At 43.5% G+C, this 19,602-nt stretch overlaps 1 protein-coding gene across 2 annotated transcripts in view; it reads left to right on the top strand.

The window, feature by feature from the left end:
• robo1 (roundabout, axon guidance receptor, homolog 1 (Drosophila)) overlaps positions 1–18,837 on the top strand; it is a 178,147-nt gene extending 159,310 nt beyond the window's left edge. For both annotated transcript variants that reach the window (XM_018758787.2, XM_018758786.2), the window contains 7 exons: positions 772–916; positions 1,333–1,581; positions 2,495–2,973; positions 3,984–4,136; positions 13,141–13,410; positions 13,709–13,920; positions 17,306–18,837. In XM_018758787.2, coding sequence (XP_018614303.2) covers positions 772–916; positions 1,333–1,581; positions 2,495–2,973; positions 3,984–4,136; positions 13,141–13,410; positions 13,709–13,920; positions 17,306–17,320 — 1,523 coding nt within the window. In that variant the 3' untranslated portion in view covers positions 17,321–18,837. The remainder of the gene's footprint in view (positions 1–771; positions 917–1,332; positions 1,582–2,494; positions 2,974–3,983; positions 4,137–13,140; positions 13,411–13,708; positions 13,921–17,305) is intronic.
• The last annotated feature ends 765 nt before the right edge of the window (positions 18,838–19,602 follow it).

Below are 19,602 nucleotides of genomic sequence, written 5' to 3'. Positions count from 1 at the left end.
TGGAAGTGTAAGCTGTGCAAAATAAGAACTAGTAATTTCTATTTATTCTTATTATTATTATTATTATTATTATTATTATTATAGGAAAAGGGAGAAATAGAAGGTGTTTCAGTTTTGCTGTAGCTGGGTCCCCTGGACATTTGCTTCACGGTCTGCTCCCCTCACCGTTCTGTTACGAAAGCATTAATTAGCATCACCTCCATCGTAGCAAAGAGAGGGATAATATCATCAGAGCGCTACTGTTTGTTTCTGGACAAGGACAAATGACACACATTCCAGACGGCATGCAACGCTGCCACCATAATGCATCTTATCTATTTTTATATTGTATTTGAAGTTGGAATAATTAAAGAGGAACGTTGGCTGCAGCAAGGCTCCACAGCTCACTGATTCTGAATTCTAATTTACTGCTGTTAATTGGCCTCTGATGTGTTTTCTGGTCTTTATCCCTCTCATTTTTGCCAAAAGATAATAAAACTCTTGAAAAATGGTTGTTTTGTGTTTGAAGGAATCTCTGACATTAATTATAAATTGTGATAATGCTCGCACATTCTCTGAGTAAATAAAAACAGAACGCCCATTTTCAGGACTCTCTAGGGTGTAAAATTCGCTTTCCTTCATCGGCATTGACCTCCATTGTGAATTTTTCTCTCTTTTCCAGTCCATGTCTTATTTTCCATTATTAGCTTATTTATGTATTGACAATTTTTGATGTAATGATAGTCAAGATCAATCAGAGCTTGTGTGCGTGATGTTTCCTCAACTGAACAGGGAGCCAGGGTCAGAAGAAGGGAGCCCGCACTCCTAAGCTGTCAAAACAGGGCAATATGAACTGGGCTGACATGCTGCCCCCACCCCCTGCAAACCCCCCTCCCTGCCGGAATGCAGATGAGTACTCTCTGTCCATTGACGAGAGGTGAGCACACATGCACACACAGACACACACATAGGTGGATTTGCTCTCCTACTACATGTACAGTAACATTTAATCATTTGACAGGCTCTTTTTTGAAAAGCACCGTACATCTCAGAAAAAAACAGTCATTTTACAAATGGATGGAGAGCTAGAGATGCGGACATGCAATTTACAAAATAAAGTCAGTTAGTACAATACTACCGTTTTTGCCAGCATGCATTAAAAAATAAACCATAAAATATATGTATATATAAAAATAACCATGTATTTTGTACAAGTAGTTATACTGTATGTAGCATATATAACTATATGTAATAAATGTATGTTGTTATTATCAACAGATGATATAGTGAAGATGTGAAAGTTCTGCTGTCTCACATAGTGAGCCTGCATGACATCTCTTGGCATTCCCACAGTTACGATGCAGACATGCAGTGCCCCGCCCCCCCGTCCCACATGTACCTTCAGCCAGGCGAGTTAGAGGAGATGGAGGAGGAGATGGAGCGGGGCCCCACGCCTCCCATCCGCGGGGCTGCCTCTTCACCTGCAGGTGTGTCCTACAGCCACCAGTCAACAGCCACGCTCACACCGTCACCGCAGGAAGAACTACAGCCTATGTTGCAAGAGAGCCCGGAAACTGTGGGCCCCACCCAGCATGACCGCAGGTGACCAGCCTTGCACCCCTTCAGCCTAGTATCTATCTATCTATCTATCTATCTATCTATCTATCTATCTATCTATCTATCTATCTTTAAAACGTTTCCACTCTACCCTGCAGAACAATAGTCACTCAGAAATATTGCTAGGTTTAAAGTCAGTAGTCACGTCTGGGATTTAAATAGCCCATTCCAAAATTGTAATCTTGTATTCCTGCAAGGACTTTATGGTTAATTTTGAGGTATTTTTTGGACTGCTGTCTTGTTGAAATATCCATCTTCGCTTCAGCTGCAATTTTTCCACAGACTCTGGGCCATTAGCCTCTAGGATTTGTTGAAATTTAGTTGAGTCCTTCCTTTTTTCCTGTACAATATTTCCTGTGCCACTGGCTTAAGGTTCAGTGTGGTGTTCTGCGCAGTCTGTGTCTTTTTTTCTCCAAATGTATCTCTTCTGGTTGTGGTTTTTTTCTACTGATCTACAGGTTTTCTTTTGGATACAAGATTAGTTTTCAGACAAGTTTATTAGGAATTTGTCCAGATCCCCCTTGACCCCAATAGTTCCATTAAACTTCACTTTGTGATTGTTCAAAATACTAGTTTTTATTTTTTTATTTTTTGTTTTTTTTTTGGTCAAGGTCAATTATCTTTATTTCCAAGTCCTCGGGCAACTCTTTACAGAAGTGAATTGTCAACTGTTATTGACTAACTAAAACCTTAAGAGGTAAATCCATTTTCTGCATCTTAATGATCAACTTTTTAAAAAGAAATAAAAATAACAATGTGAGAGGCTGGATGCCCATTGGCCACACACAGTGTAACCAGCATTGCCCAAACTCTTGTACACAACTGAAAGGAAACATAAAGCTGTTGCAAATGGAATGCACCATTCTTTGTTTAACCAGACCGGTCTTCTTTCCTCTAGGCATCACACAGTGAGCCCCCCACCGCCCCCTAGGCCTCTCTCCCCCCATCATACCTACGGCTATATTTGCAGCCCCCTGACACTAGACACAGAGGTCATGGAGGAAGAGGAGGAGGATGAAGGTGATGAGACAGATGCAGAGATGGCCCAAGGTCTCCCCCTCCAATATTCGCACCATCACCATTCCTCCCTCCAGCAGCAGTTGCACCCACGCAGGCTACTCCTGCGTGGCCTGGAGCAGACACCAGCTTCCAGCATGGGTGACCTGGAGAGCTCTGTTACGGGTTCGATGATTAACGGCTGGGGCTCTGCATCCGAGGAGGACAACGCCTCTTCTGGCCGCTCCAGCGCCGTCAGCTCCTCCGACGGCTCCTTCTTCACTGATGCCGACTTTGCCCAAGCTGTGGCAGCAGCTGCTGAGTACTCTGGACTCAAAGTGGCCAAGTACCCTGGGACACTAAGCGAAGGGGCACCATTAGGTAGGACTAATCCCAAATGGCTGATACAGCATGACACTTGCCTCACTGATGCTCATAACATGGATAGTGTTAACAGTGAGAAAACACACACACACACACACACACACACACACACACACACACACACACACACACACACACACACACATTTTCAGAACCGCTTGTCCCATACGGGGTCGCGGGGAACCGGAGCCTACCTGGCAACACAGGGCGTAAGGCCGGAGGGGGAAGGGGACACACCCAGGACGGGACACCAGTCCATCACAAGGCACCCCAAGCAGGACTCGAACCCCAGACCCACCGGAAAGCAGGACTGTGGTTCAACCCACTGCGCCACCACACCCCCGGTAACAGTGAAAACAATAACTCTGTAATTTGCTTTTAATTTGCATTTACATTTATTTGTTTAACTGATACTTTTCTCCAAAGTAACTTAGCGTGAAGCTGTAGACGGTGCCTTACCCATTTATACGGCAGGGTCATATTTACTAGGGCAAGTAAGGGTACTTCGTTCAAGGGTACCACAGCAAGAGGTGGAAGGCAGCAGCTCTAACCGCTATGGTACCCTGCATTACAGACCTATTTTTATATGAACATGTATGCGGTGGCGCAGCAAGTTTGGCCTGCGCCTGCTCTCTGGTGGGTCTGGCATTTGAGTCCCGCTTGGGGTGCCTTGCGACGGACTGGTGTCCCGTCCTGGGTGTGTACCCTCCCCCTCTGGCCTTGCGCCCTGTTTTGCCGGGTTAGGCTCCAGCTTGCCATGACCCCGCTTGGGACAAGAGGCTTCAGTCAGTGTGTGTGTGTGTGTGTGTGTGTGTGTGTGTGTGTGTGTGTGTGTGTGTGTGTGTGTGTGTGTAAAGAGGCATAGCTGGTATCAGTGAGTCTCCTAAACGTATACTAAATTAAAATGAGTGTGAATGACAAAAGAATCCGGATGACGTTGCACTCTTTACAACGGAAGTTTTATTTTATTTGTATATCTTTTTTAAAACAATTTCTTCCCTTCCCAGGCCGTAAATACCCTGTGGGTCCACCAGGCCACCGTCCTAGCAGCCCTGTGTCCACTGACAGCAACATGAGCACTGCCGTCATGCAGAAGCGTCCTCCCAAGAAGCAAAAGCAAAACCAGTCGGCCCACCAGCGCCGCGAAGCCTTTCAGGAAGGTGCGAGCCCCTCGGTCACTCTAGCTTGTCACCCATCCCCCACCCACTAAGTATCTGTACCTTTGTTATATCTTTCTTTTTGACATTCTTGAGCTCAAGGTGACTCTAGGTCAACTGGCAATAGCGCACAACGTGATGACTGCTGCCTTAAATGTGTCAGTCATCTTTGGGAAGGGTTATATATCAGTGCTGCATGTTTTCTCCCACACCCCCAAAAGTGTCCTCTTTCTGTGCAGAACAGATGGACGCGTGTGTGTGTGTGTGTGTGTGTGTGTGTGTGTGTGTGTGTGTGTGTGTGTGTGTGTGTGTGTATACGTGCACACACGCACATGCACATGCATTGCAGCGAATCTCAGAGATTCATCTCTGTGTCAGATGTCCTTGTAGGTTGGAAGCACTTGACAGGAAGATTTAATACCTGAAATGTACTGAGCGTGGGCCGTAATATCACCATATTAAATTCACCAGCCTCCGGCCCTGTGCTGCACTCTCTGCCACTCGGCCAATCCCTCCCCATCAAATAGACTTATTCAAATATACTGTGGGACAATCCAGGGACAAGCAATTTCTCCTCATGTATTTCCTTTAGACCAGTCTGAGGAGTATTTGTTAGGCCAGGAGTTACATTGTGTGTAAATCTCTTGTTCTCTCCCCAGTCACCCCACAGAGCAATTTCCCACCCCCCTACCTTTGTGCCCGTCATAGCCAGGGCCATTTCAGGCCTAACGGGGGTTAGCCGCCCAGCCGTGACACCCATAAATACCCATAAACGCCCATAAATAGCACTCCAGTTAAGAGCAGCATGAAAAGGTGGAGCTACCTCAAACCCTTACTCCCTGCTCACCCCTCCAAACCCCCAAATCCCCAACCAGCCTATTTCATTTCTGTTTGCACAGTGTTGAAGGAGTGACCCACTGGGTCGTCTTCAGTGATTTCTATCAAGGTTTAATAACCCCCATCCGAATATTACCCACCACCTTCTTCTCGCATAGTTTTAACCCTTTTCTCTTCAGGGGGTGTCTTTTTAAGAGAAGATCTGATGTGATGCCAGCCTCAGGGAATTAAACTGAGCCATTCTGGATGCCACCCAATCTTAGAAGTCACACTCACAGTGGCATCTGCAGAAGCACAAAGATGTTTCATAGAGTTTAAAAACCATGTTGGCGTTGGTTCTGAGCAGTGTTTAACATGCTTAAATCTTTTTTTCTATTTTGGTTCATAGTGCTTTCCAAATGTGTGAATCGGCTCTATAATATATAACATGATAAATTACAAAGGTTTTAAAGAACAATTACTCTCTTTTATACAACAGCACCAAAGCAACATAGTCTTCCATGCAGCCTTTTGTAAACCGCAGTCATGTGTCTGCTTCAGAGTTGTCATGGAAACCTAAAGCAACAGTCATGCAGCTGTTTTGGGAGTTTAACCTTGTGTATGTGAACCGAGTGAGGTGGCATTCAGATCTTCATTTCCTTTGAATCACCAGGAATGCTGCAAAGACCTTGACTTCTTAATGTAAAATTCATTCAACTCCTTCTGAATGTGAAGCCTGTTATGTCCTTATTCAAAGAGTTCAGTGCCTATGTCAAGCCTCCCTCTGTTGCTGCGGGACTCCACTGTAGATCCGCTCCTGGTTGCGTTGGGCAGAGAGGGGTCAGGGAGGAACAATATTAACTGGAGGTTTTTCCAAATGGGGATCACCACACAATCCCCTTACATCTCTGGCTTCCAAAAGTCTCAGTGAGGCACTACTATCCAACTTCTGCACAGGAGTGAATGCCTGGGGTGGCTGATCCTATGAGCCCAGCACCACTACAGCCCTAATGAAACTGTGAAGCCACAGCTCATTCTTTTACTGTTCAGTCCCAAGCGGATTACAACAAGCTTTCAACAGCAAAGGCATTGCTCGATTTGGAAGCTGATCAGAAGATGAAGATCTAATGATTGCAGTTGGATCAGTCCTTTCGTATGTGTAACTGTTAGGCATCTGACAGCCATAGAGAAATGTATATTGTATGAATTACAATTCAATCAATTTACATTTTGAACTGATGTAAAATGATTTACCAGTTTGTGCAGTAACATGTTTTTTTACTAGTGCAATTTAGGGCAAGTACCTTAATCACCATAATAAAACAGAGGAGCACTTTCAGCAACAGGCTGGTCCAGTTGTAGTGCTCCAAGGAGCACTACCAGTCTGTCACACCAGCAGCCATCCTGCTCTGCAGTGAGTCATGCTGCCGGGGGGAAAATCACCTCACAATGACCGACTGGTACTGAGCTGCTCTTTCTCCCACCACACTCTGCACCACCTCACTTCACTCATCTTCTCATTTCAATCCACTCTTTTTTATGCTTAAATATGTTTGACTATTTATTCACTTGACAACTTATTTTTTTGCTTGTGTGTGTGTGTGTGTTTGGTTACTTTACACGTGTATGTATGTACGTACATATATGTTGTATGTGCATGTACTCAGACCCCAAAAAGTATTCAGTCCCCAACCCTGTTTTCGCATAAATGGCATCACAATCTGGGCTTTTGATCACTTTTACTAGGAATTTTTGTCTGTAAATCAAACACTCCTTTTAACAGTTTTGTCCAAACAGAAAGAAAAATGTAAACTTTAAAAATAAAATCCAAAAACTGAAATACCAGCAACTTGTAAGTATTCATGCTATATCAGCACTGTCTCTCGCAGCTATTATAGTCAGTAGCTTTTATGTAATGTCTCTATTAATTTTGCATGTGCATTATATTTTACAGGTAGGTTTAGTTGTTTTGCTACTGCTTTTTCCTGTCGCACATTCGTGTCATGTGGCTGTGCGGGTTGATAGATACAAGCGGTTGTGTGTTTGTGTAGCGTTGCTTGGCACTGTAATTATTTTGTTTGTTAAGTAGTATTTGGTATTAGTAGTAGTGGTTTGTTAGGACGACCGTTCTCCGGATCATTTCTGTGTAGCGGGAGTGGGCGTGACTCCGTGGTTCGATTAATCGCATCTGGTTGGTTGTTTGTTTTAGTCGCCATTGTTGGCGTAGTTTCGGTTTCGACTAGGAAGTCAGCTGATAGGCAGTAGTCCGGTTTAAATAGCAGCTGGTGACCCGTAGTGGCAGCAGTTGCAGCAGCCTCTTGGTGCGAAGACTCGGGGTGCAAAGAGAAGGGAGTCTACCTGCGGGAGTCCACCGAGGAAGGCCACTTGTTGTCCGCAAGGGATCATGCGTCCAACATGTCTGCCATCAAAGTCTTCTACAGAAAGTGAGCCGTGCGATTTCGCCACCACCGGAGACCTGGGCGCTCTCGCTGCTACAGTAATCTGGTTTATCCTCACTTGTGAAACCTTCCATCTTGCTTTTCTTTCTCCATGGGACTCTGGAACTGCCATTCTGCTATGAGAAAAGCTGACTTCATACCAACCTATGCCTCCCATCTCTCACTGGACCTCCTGGCCCTAACTGAATCCTGGATCACCCCAGACAACTCAGCCATACCTGCAGCACTCTCTACTAACTACTCCTTCTCTCACACCTCTTGTTCCTCTGGCAGAGGTGGAGGCACAGGCCTGCTCATCTCTCCCTGGTGGGAATACTCTATTCTTCCTCTTCACTTGCATGATCTGTCCTTCTTTGAATGGCATGCTGTCTCTATCACTGCCCAAATCACTCTTGTTGTGGTTGTCCTTTATCACTCTCCCGGCCCTCTTGGCCGCTTCTTGGATGACCTTGACATTTTCATTTCCTTTCAACCCTCCCTCACCACTAACTCCTCATCTCTTCCTGCACCCGTTGTCACCTTTCGCCACAACTTAAAATCTCTTTCACCTTCCCGCTTTGCCTCTGCTACTCTGGCCGCTCTGCCTTCTGCTCCACAGTTCTCAGATCTATCTACAGATGATGCCACTAACACTTTCCTCTCTGCCCTATCTTCCTCGCTTGACTTTCTCTGCCCTCGGTCTTCTAGACCAGCACACCCCATTGCTACCCCATGGTCGTCTGATACGTTACGTGCTAACAGGACCAAACTGCGGGCTGCAGAGCGAAGATGGCGTAAATCCAAAACTCCATCGGACCTCCATGCTTACCAGTCACTCTTAGCTGCTTTTCAGTCTGCTGTCTCTTCATCTAAAACCTCCTTCTTCCGCAACAAAATACAGTCAGCATCCAAACAACCACACAGACTCTTTGCCACCTTCTCATCCCTTCTGTGTCCCCCGCCACCTCCTCCTCCCTCTTCTCTCACTGCTGAAGACTTTGCTTTGTTTTTCAGAGACAAAGTCAAAGCGATCACTGATAAATTCTCACCATCAACCTACCCAGTTGACGCTGGACCTCCCTGTGAAGCTATCCTCTCCAACTTCAAGCGACTCTGTGAATCTGAAGTCGCTGACCTCCTGATATTGTGCAGAGCCACCACCTGCTCCTTGACCTCATCGCTACTTCAGAACATTTCCCCGCAACTCTCCTCCTTCATCTCTACAATCATCAACTCCTCAGTCTCCTCTGGCTGTTTCCCAGCTGCCTTCAAAACCACTCTAATTTTACCTCTGCTAAAAAAAAATCCTCCCTGGACCCCAATCTGGTTGAAAATTACAGACCGGTCTCTCTCCTCTCCTTCCTGCCTAAAACCCTAGAGCGGGCAGCCTGTGATCAACTGTCTGATTTCCTCACCCGGAACCATCTCCTTGATGGTTATCAGTCTGGTTTCAAAGTTGGTCACTCCACCGAGACTGCCCTTCTAGCGGTATCTGACGCTCTCCAAACTGTTAGAGCTGCCTCTCTCTCCTCGGTCCTCATCCCCCTCGATCTTTCTGCAGTGCTCGACACTGTCAATCATCGGATTCTACTCTCCTCTCTTAACCAGCTTGGGATCAAAGGTGCAACACTAAGATGGTTTGAGTCCTACCTCTCTGACAGATCCTATCAAGTGGTCTGGCGGAGCTCTCGTTCTTCTCCTCTGCCTCTCTCAACCGGTGTTCCGCAGAGCTCGGTATTGGGTCCTCTTCTTTTCTCCATCTACACCTCCTCCCTCGCTCCAGTCATAGCGTCCCATGGATTCAAATACCACTGCTATGCCGATGATACCCAGCTCTTCCTCTCCTTTCCACCTGGTGCATCAGACATCTCCGCACACATTGCTGCCTGCCTGTCGGATATCTCTTCATGGGTGTATGATCACCACCTCCAACTCAACCTCTCCAAAGCAGAGATTCTTTACTTCCCAGCTGGCCTGTCCTCCTGTCACGACCTGTTGATCAAACTGGACAACTCACTCATTTCGCCTAGCTCCTTCGCTAAGAGTCTGGGAGTAACGATTGATGCGAGTCTGTCATTCTCTCAACATATCGAAGGCACAACCCAGTCCTGCAGATACATCCTGCATAATATTCGTAGGATCTGTCCCTACCTCACTACTGACTTCGCCCAACTACTTGTCCAGACCATGGTGACTTCCCATCTGGACTACTGCAACTCTCTCCTGTGTGGCCTTCCTGCTAATGCCATCAGACCTCTGCAGCTTCTACAGAATGCTGCTGCACGAGTTGTGTTTGATTTGCCAAAGCATTCCCATGTACCTTCTCTACTCACTTCTCTGCACTGGCTTCCTATAGCTTCCCGAATCAAATTCAAAACCCTGGTTACTGTGTACAAATGTATCAATAGAACTGCTCCCAGCTATTTCCAAGACTTAATCAACCGCTACACCCCAGCCAGGCCCCTTCACTCGTCTATTTCTGCTCACTTGGTGGTCCTGTGCACAAAAGGTAAAGCTCGGAGGTTCTTGGTTCTGGGTCCGTTGTGGTAGAATGACCTTCCCCTGTCACTCAGAACTGCAGAAACTCTGTCTATATTCAAGAAGGGTCTGAAAACTCACCTTTCATAGATCCAGTTCGTCCAAGATCTCTCCAGCTCATTTACAGTGTAACTGTTCATGCATCCTAACTCCATAACCATCCCCAGATACAACCTTTATTCAGCCATTACTCTGGCATTGTACTTGCTCATTTGTATATCTTATAATATTTTTAAAAAAAATTGGTGAGTGGGTATCAGGATTTGTCTATCCTGTGTCTTATGCACCTACTCGAACGATGAAGTGGTAGGTAACAAACTAGGTTTGCTTGAGACTTTCACGTCTGTAGCTATGTCTCCTTCTCTTAATGTAATGCATAAATTGTACTTTTGCTGAGATGTACGAAGCTTTGGACAAAAGCGTCTGCTTAATCAATAAATGTAAATGTAAATGCATGTAATGTGAGCAAGTTTGCATGTGATAGAGCAAGATTTGCCCATTCCCCTTTGCAAAATTTGCAGAAGCTGTGCCAGTTATTTTGGGAACACCAATTTTTAGGTTTCACCATAGATATGTGATGGGGTTAAGGTCGGGACTCTGACTAGACCACTCAAGAACATCAGTTTTCTTAATTTTAAGCTGCTCTATTGTTGCCCTGGCAGTGTGCTTTTTGTCATTGTCCTGAAGCAAGACGAATGTCCTCCCCAGTTTAGACTTTCTGGTTGAGGGAACCAGGATTTGTTTGTATTGTGCAGCATTCATCTTCTCATCAGTCCTGTGCAGATCACCAGTCCCTGCTGCTGAAAAGCATCCCACAGCATGATGCTACCACACTACTTTCAAAACTGGAAACTTAAGCTCAATGTCAGTAAGATTGTATGCAGCTGCTTCCACCTCACTAATACCTTAGCAGACTACAAATTGGAAGTTATATGCAAAGGGAATGCCATTCTTTCAAACAATTTTCCAAAATATCTTGGAGTAACACTCGACAGAGCAGTTTCTTAGGAACACAATCTAGACCAACTGTCAAAGAAAGTAAACGCAAGGAACAACTTATTGAGAAGATTAGCTGGCCTCTCATGGTGAGCAAATCTCAAAGTGCTAGAAATAACACTATCAATAGCACTCATATACTCTGCAGCAGAATACTGTGCACCAACTGTTCTTTGAACAGCACAATGAGAACTGTATCTGGCTCTATCTGCTCTACACCAACAAATTACCTACCTATTGTAAGCAGAATACCGCCTCCTAATATCAGAAGAAATGCACAATGCATATCACTAGCAAAATACTCCCTAAATGATAAAAATTCTTTGCTTTGCAGTCACCTAACCGCTATTATCTCTGGCCAACAAAAGCAACTCTGCCTGAAATCTCGAAAACCGTTCCTCCAATATGTGATACAGCTACTTGACAACAGCTATAATATATTGTAGCATCCCCCCACGAAGCTACTAAAAACTGGCTCAGGAGTCAGGGTAAAATGAACGTGCTCTTTATTAGACACGTACATGTCTTTCACCAGCAGTCTTGACAAAGACGCTTCAGACAGTACAAGAGGTGCAGAACACCGGAGAATCTCCCTGCGTCACTCCCAGCCCCCCAACTACGCTCCACAACATCAGCTATTTACAGGGTGCGGGTATAACCCCCTCAGCCCCATTACAATATCACCGAAAGCCTGGGTGGAAGCTGAGTGACAAAAGCAATGGACAAAGACTGGCAACTCATGGCTACACAGATTTATCCCAGTGCCATCCTCTGAACTGCCTGGAAGCCAGCTCCACCTACACTGCTGGGAGCGCTTAAACCAATTACGCTCCGGGCACAGCCGATTCAGGGCACATTGTACAAAATGGGACTAGGCAGCCCTGGATGTCCATGTGGAGAGCAGCAACAAACTGCAAAACATTTCTTGGATCACTGCCCCACATACATATATCTATAAAAGCCCTTTTTGTGCAATGCCTTGGAAATTGTTCAGCCATGAAAATCATGTCCAATCAGAGTCACTGACTTCTGCAACCTAGTCAGAGTGACAGCTGGTATCACAGCAGCCTTTCTGACTAGGGTGATTCTTGTTCAACAGCTAAGTTTAGAGGTGTGTCCTGACTGAGGCAGTATGGCTGTAGTTTCATATTTTTTCCACTTTTATGTGATGGACTGCACTGACCTCCAAGGTATGTTTTGTACCATTGAGATCCCCAGGTCTGTACTTCTCTAATTATATCCCTAACTTGAACACTATTTCTTCTTCATTTTGCTTTGTGGAAAATCTCTACAATACTGTTGCACCTCAGTGAGACAGAAGATGTTTATCCTTGGACCAGGTGATCCACCCGTTTCCTATACAGGTGGAGACCATAAAGAATTTCAATTAGCTGGTAAGATAATACATATACATATATAAAAACTATTTACATATGAAATTTTCCTTTTACTTTTTCGTAAATTGCTGAAAGGTTTTCCTTTTTTTGGATTTGGCAGGTTTTGTAAATCAGCTGGAAGAATTCTTACTTTAAAATCTTGTAAGCTTAGAATCCAAGCCAGTACAATGTGAAAATAGTTTTGGGGGCTGAATAATTTAAGGCACTGCATGTCGTACCTTTTATATTGCTGCAGCCAAAGTGTATTTCTCTTTGTGATTAATAACACTTACATTTATTCATTTAGAAGACACTTTTGTCCAAAGCGACGTACATCTCAGCAAAAGTACAATTTATGCATTACATTGAGAGAAGGAGACTTGAAGACATGAAAGTCTCAAGCAAACCTAGTTTGTTCCCTACCACTTGCTGCACCAAGGTTCATCATTCAAGTAGGTGCACAAGACACAGGATAGACAAATCCCGATACCCACACCAATTTTTAATTTTTTTTATTTTAATAATAAAATAAATAATAAAGTTTCATTTATCTGTAATCAAGAGTCCTACAGCTGGAGGTGGCATATGAACCTATGTCCTGAGTGAAAGGCAGCAGCTCTAATCACTATGCTACATACCTACCAGTTTATGCCTTAGGGCCCCCAGAAGCCACAGAGGGTAATCCGGAAACCCCAGAAAGGGTTTCTTCCTAACTGTGACCCCATTGTGCCTTTGGATTATACAAAATTGTGGCAGATGTAGGACATTGGTTTATATACTGAAAAACATTCTGTGTCTTACATTTTTCCTGAGTAAATAAACCTTCACTTTCTCCTCCCCCAGACCTGCCTCCACCTCCCATCCCACCACCAGCAGCACTGAAGTCCCCTACCCATCCCTCCAAGGCAGCCTTGGAGGGCTGGGGGGTGACATCCTCGAAGACAGGATGCAGCGAGGCGCGGGACACGGAGTCCAGAAGAGGTGGCTCTGGTGGTTACCCAAGGACCAGCTCCTCTGAACGCCGGGAAGCACAGGAGCGACAGAAGGCCCCCCGTGGAGGCAAGGGGGGCAGGCAGGAGGGTCCAGCCAGCACCAAGGTCCGCCAGCAATCAGGTATGACAAGGCAGAAAAATCATAAGCAAGAGAGTAGAGTAAGTGCTGCTGCTGAAGACTTGAGACCAGAAGCCTGAAGATTCAAATCTCATAAAGGCTACTGTTGTTAATTGGTGAAGTTAAAAATAACGTATTCTTAGGAAGTAATGTAATATAGATCCATGTATCAAGAGCTGTTTTAATGTCCTGACAGATTTTTGCATTCTTGTGGATTGCCATATGTGGCTGTGGACAGCAGTATGTCTTGCTTTGGTGTGCCACTGTATGTGACCTGCTCTCTGTATCTTCTCGTCTTCAGGAGCAGAGGACATACCTCCGTACAGTCGGCCATCCTTCCCCACAGTGCATAGTCCACGTGACCGAGACCCCAGCTCCTCCAGCTCCATGTCCTCCCGGGGCTCAGGGGGTCGTCGCAGGGGAGAGTCGTCAGCCCTGGGAGGGCGACGCAACCCCAACGAAGGGGGGCAGATCACCATGGGGGCCTTTCAGCCTACAGACGAGGACCTGGAGGTGTGTTGGTTCTCTGTGGGGCTGCTTCAGCAATGTGCATCGTACTCATTTGTATAATGCCCTGCAAAAGTAAAAGCCCCTCTAAAGTTAGAACCATTTTCTGGATTTCAGAAGATTTATACAGATGTTCTCTCAATCATTATTTTTATTGACATCTGTTTCACACTAACAGTCTATGTCAAAAGCCAAAATAAGTTATTTGTCCTCAGATATTAGAAATAAAATATTAAATTGAAATTCTGCTTGCATAAGTATTCACCCCATTCTTCAAAAGCTTAAGAGGCAAATTGTTTCCGAACAACACATTTGCCTCTTGTTTGGATGTAACTGAGTAATTAGTTTTTACCAGTGAGCAATTAAAGCAATGGTCACATTTTCTGGGTGTAAACATCACTCTGTGTAGGCATCATTAGCAAGGCTGTGAACCCACTGTGAAAATGAAGACTGAAGTGCACACCACAGAAGTAAGAGAGAAAACTGTCAAAACTTAGTGTCCAGGCGAAGGGAAGTGACAAAAATGCTTGCCATCACTTTGAAGCAACTACAGAAGTCAGTTGCTAAAACTGGGCTACATGTTCATGAATCCACAATGTCAAGAGTGCGCCATACAACTGCCCTATTTGGGAGGGTGGCATGACAGTCCCTGGATTACGAATGATTCCCGTTCCTCAGTCTGTCTTTAAGTTGGATTTTGATGTAATTCGGAACAGTTAGGTGCGGTGGGTATGTAACGTCAGTTAGTCAAATGTTTGTCTTAGTACAGTATATCGTGTACCTTTCTTTGCATAAAAAACATTAAAGAAACACTTCCAGATACACTAAAACATCTTTTCTACAATAAAACAGTAATAATAATAATAATAATAATAATAATACAATGTAATGATAATAATGATAACAATAATAAGAAATGTAACTACAGTATTTATAATAGAGAGAGACATAGAAAGAGATAATAAATGTTACTACCGTGATAATGAACAGAGGACACGAAGGAGGCTGGACCCAAGTGCAGGATAGTTTATTCAGAATCAAAGGACTAGACATGTTCTCGTTGTCGGAGACAGGCGAATGGTCAGTTGATTGGCGAACTGAAACGAGATGAGGATTCAAAATTGCGGTCAAGGGGCAAGGTGGCCGGTTGTTATCAAAGAGACGTGGAACAGGAGTGGGGAACAATGAGAGACAGGACTTGGAAGAGCAAAGCAAGGTTGGTTTGAGAATGCAGAGGGGACGGTTATTTTGAGTTAGATTCTGCAACTTGGAAGAGGTTGACAAGTGTCTTTTATAACCGAGTGCTTTCTTAGAGAGAGAGAGTGTGTGTCTGCATGCGTCTGCGTGTACGCGTGCAAAACATTAAAGAAGCTTTAATGTTCACTTTTCCAACGTTGTGGGGACGTGGTGGCGAAGTGGGTTTGACCAGGGCCAGCTCTCTGGTGGGCCTGGGGTTCGAGTCCTGCTTGGGGTGCCTTGTGACAGACTGGCATCCCATCCTGGATGTGTCCCCTCCCCCTCCAGCCTTGTACCCTATGTTGCCAGGTTAGGCTCCGGTTCACTGTGATCCTGCTTGGGACAAGCAGCTTGTGTGTGTTCCAATGTTTGTTGGCATTTCACCTTTTTCCAATTGCTTTATTATTCACTTTAGATTCAATCGTGATCGTTGTCCTTTTCTTGGATGCATCGCTATCACTTGCATTACATTTACGCTTTGGTGCTATGATTAGGAGGGTGAAAAGAAAAACATTATGCCAAATACAGTAACACACGATATACTGTTGACAGCAACGTGGTGCAACTGAAAGAACCGAAGTCTGTCCTACCTCAGGCCCACGTGCCCCGCCCACAAGCAGACGAACTGTTGTAAAAGCACAAAGTTGCGCCCATTTGTTATTACTAACTCAATTTTTTTAATATAATAGGCTTAATTATGAGGTTTTCATTTGATTTTTACTTAAGGGTGACAAAAAAATTTACTTCCGGTCAGTAAGGGGGTGGTTTGTAACTATGGGTTGTACGTAAGTCAGACATTTGCAACCCAGGGACTGCCTGTACTGAAGAATATCCATAGAAAGGTATGTCTGGAGTTTGCCCCACTGCTTAAGAGGGACCCAGCTAGGATATGGGAAAAGGTGTTGTGGTCAGATGAAACCAAGGTGGTGCTTTTCATCCAAAATTCAAACCTATTACTGCTCGTGCCTTAAAAAACACAATCCCTTCATTGAAGTACAGGGCTGGCAGCATAATGCTGTGGAGATACTATTCATCTGCATGGACTGGGAATCTTGTTACTATTGATGAAAATATTGTGGCGCGCTCGCGCGGGGTTTGGATGGGGTGAAGAAGGATGCAGACACAGCGTTCATGATGGACATTTTATTAGAACACTAGCACATAGAAAATTATGCTCTTGGTCCATGGACCCTGTTGCCTCAAGGACCTGCACCTCAAGCCAGCCTTCTTAGCCTGCTTTGCACCCCCATAACACTGTCACTCCAGTATTTTTCTCATAAGTCCCCCCAGTGGTTAAACACTTTAATTACATTTTACCCATAATCCAATGTACAATAAACAATTTCCCGCTCAAACACACAGTAACGCGGGTCGTTACAATATAATTAAACTATTGATGAAAGAATTGATGGGGCTCAGAAACTGAGGCTTGTGGGAAGGTTCACCTTCAAGCAAGACAGTGATTCCAAGCACAAGGCCAAGGCAACACTGGAATGGCTCAAAAGGTGAATGCCCTACAATCACCTAGTCAAAGTCCTGATCTCAACCCCACTGAGAATCAGTGGCACCTTTTGAAAATTGCAGGGTAGAAGTGCCATCAAACTAACCTGAATGATCTGCAGAAAATCTGCCAAGAAGATTGGAACAAGATCACTCCTGAGCAGTGCATAAAGCTGGTTCAGATTTACCCCAAAAAGACTTAAGGCTATTATTACGGCAAAAGGAGGTTCTGTTAAATATTCATGTGTGGGAGTTGAATACTTATGAAAGCAGCATTTTCCCAGTATTTATTTATTTCTTTTAAATCTTTTAACAAATTATTTACTTAGGCATTGAAAACTGTTAGACCACTTGGATTTACAATAAATACTTGCATTATAAGAATTTCTATACAGGTATGTCTCTTTTGAAGTCAAGAAAATGGTGCTAACTTTCAAGGGGCTTGAATACTTTTGTAAGGCACTAAATTTTTATCCTTTTGGAAACATGCAGCTCTCATGTATTACCCGGTTCATTTGCATTTCCAAAAAAGATGGAAAGAATTAATCCTATTTCTGGCCCTTTCCATGATAGAAAATGGAAAAAAAATGAAATGTTTACATATGTACTGATGTACTCTCCCCTGCCTCTCTCCCCCTCTTGGTTGTGTCCTCAGCTAGTAGAGAGCTGAAGTCCAGTCTACGAGAGTTGAAAATGCCGTCACAGCTTTTTGTTCCAGAGCCACCTGTCTCCGGATTTTGAACATTACAACATCAGACAGTCATCGTTTGCTGACAGTTACATAAACTGAGTTTCTTCACTTCTGGGAAATAGACCAATATTTTTTTTTTCTTTTTTTATTGTCCATGTAAGGATAAATGAAAGCAAGAGAAGGGTGCATTCTGAGCAAAATTGTGGAATTTAGATTTAATTTCAATGCAATATGGCTTACCACTTTTTCCAAGCTATTGGTCTGGCACAATTTGCCTGATTAGATATCACAAAATTCCTTGCAGTCATGAGTTACTGTAATAAAATTAGCTACAAGCAGAAGGGGTAGGCTGTCTTGTAAATATATATAAATATATACATTTTTCTCTGTAAAAACCTTTTGTGGTACTTAAAATTTGTCTTCCTTGTTTGTTATTTTCAATAATTATTGTTTTATTATACTGGTAATTATCATTTCTTTTCATTCGTTTTGTAAATTGTTAAAATCATTTAACCACCCCAAGAAAGTACCACTTTTGGATTATTTTGTTGTAATGCACTGTTAAAGTTTTTGTTGTTGTCAATGTTTGTTATGTTTTTGGTTTTAAAAGCACAATCACTAAACTTTATTTTAAACCATTTTATCTATTAACCTTTTTGTCTTACTGGAAGACTACAGGTATGACAGGAAAAAAAAAATTGTGTCGGTTATGATGTAGCTAAAGGTGAGCAAATGTTTCAGAGGTGTAACTTTTGTTTAGGTGGGACAGGTTGGGGTCGAGTATGTTGGTTGGGTATGAATTTTAGGTTTTTTCAAGATATGGATTCATAATCTGGCTCCAATGGGGAATGCAGGGCAGATAATTATGTCAGACCTCAGTGGTACCTGTAAAACAAGAGCAGTGCAACCTGTGGAAGTGAATTCAGGTAATAGTAGTTACTTTGTCTACCTATGCACTTAAAAGAACATGATATACAGGATGTGAGCAGTGCTTTAGGGGCTGTTTTGGTGGGAGGTGTTACCAGTACTGTGGACATGCCTTGTTTCCAAGATAAGAGGGACTTTGCCTATTCAGGACTTCTGAGGATCCCTTCAGAAAATGGAAAAGCAAAAAAAGCGAAATGAATGCATCCTGAAGACCCCCCAGTATCTAAGGGGCTACCCCTTGATGGACTTTTCATCAACCTCTCTTTTCGCCTCACGAAGATCCGCCCACGATTCTCGACGAAAGAAAGTATAACCAGTGGTGTTAACATTGAGGTGCTGCTTCCTGGATCCTGGACCCAGGACAGCCCAACTCCAGTGCCATCCGTTGAAGCCAACCTTTGTGTGTTGTTTGTTTTTGTGCTGCGGCTGAACTGAAGCAGAGTGAGCTGACTGTGCTTTTCAAGGGAAGCTAGCGTTGTTTTGAATTTCATTTTTTTATAGTAAAAGGCAACTTCTTTATTGTTAGCCATACATTTACATATTGAGGATCACGTAATCTGAAAAATGTGTCATTTTTTCACATTATTTATTAAAAATGTCCTTAAATGCCACAATGTGTGTGTGTTGTCTGGTTTTTATAAGGAAGAACCATGATGATCAGTGTCTTGTAGTTAATGACTTTTCTTTCCGTTTTACCATTTCAGGTTTCTGTTTATTTTGATACACTTTCATCTCATCACTTTCTTTGTGAAATTCGCCTTAGATTCTGCGGCTCCACCAAAAACTAAACTTATTCGAATTGTAAGAAACTTGCCATGGTTCAACAAATCAACTCATGCAGTTAAGTTAGAATGTCATAAATTAGAGCATAAATGGTGTTCAACTAAACTGAATGTTTATTATTTATCCTGTTGTTTAAAAAATTATAGAAAAGTACTTTTTCATGCCAGATCTGAATAGTACACCAAAATAATTGATAAAAATCAGAAAAGCCCTTATTTCTTGTTTAATACCATTGCTTGCTTAACTGGTGAACGCAAAGATAAACAATGTATTTCTGCTACCATTACTAATGATGAATATATGCTGTTTTCCAATAATAAATTAGAGAATATCCGGGCATCCATAGTGCCCTCTAGTTTGGCCTTAGCCAGTATAAGTGGTTCTGAGGATGATTTTATTAGTTGTCTGTACCATCTCAGTAGCTTTGGCGTAATAATTCTCACTCTATATGTTACCATTGGGTGACGTTATTCGCAAACACAATGTGAATTTCCATTCATATGCCGATGACAAACAGCTTTATGTATCATTTAAGCCTGATAATCCATCAC

Source organism: Scleropages formosus, chromosome 10 (genome assembly GCF_900964775.1).
Source record: "Scleropages formosus chromosome 10, fSclFor1.1, whole genome shotgun sequence".
Classification (NCBI taxonomy): Eukaryota; Metazoa; Chordata; class Actinopteri; order Osteoglossiformes; family Osteoglossidae; genus Scleropages; species Scleropages formosus.
The sequence above is the reverse complement of the archived record's forward strand: the minus strand, read 5'-3'. Positions and strand labels throughout refer to the sequence as shown.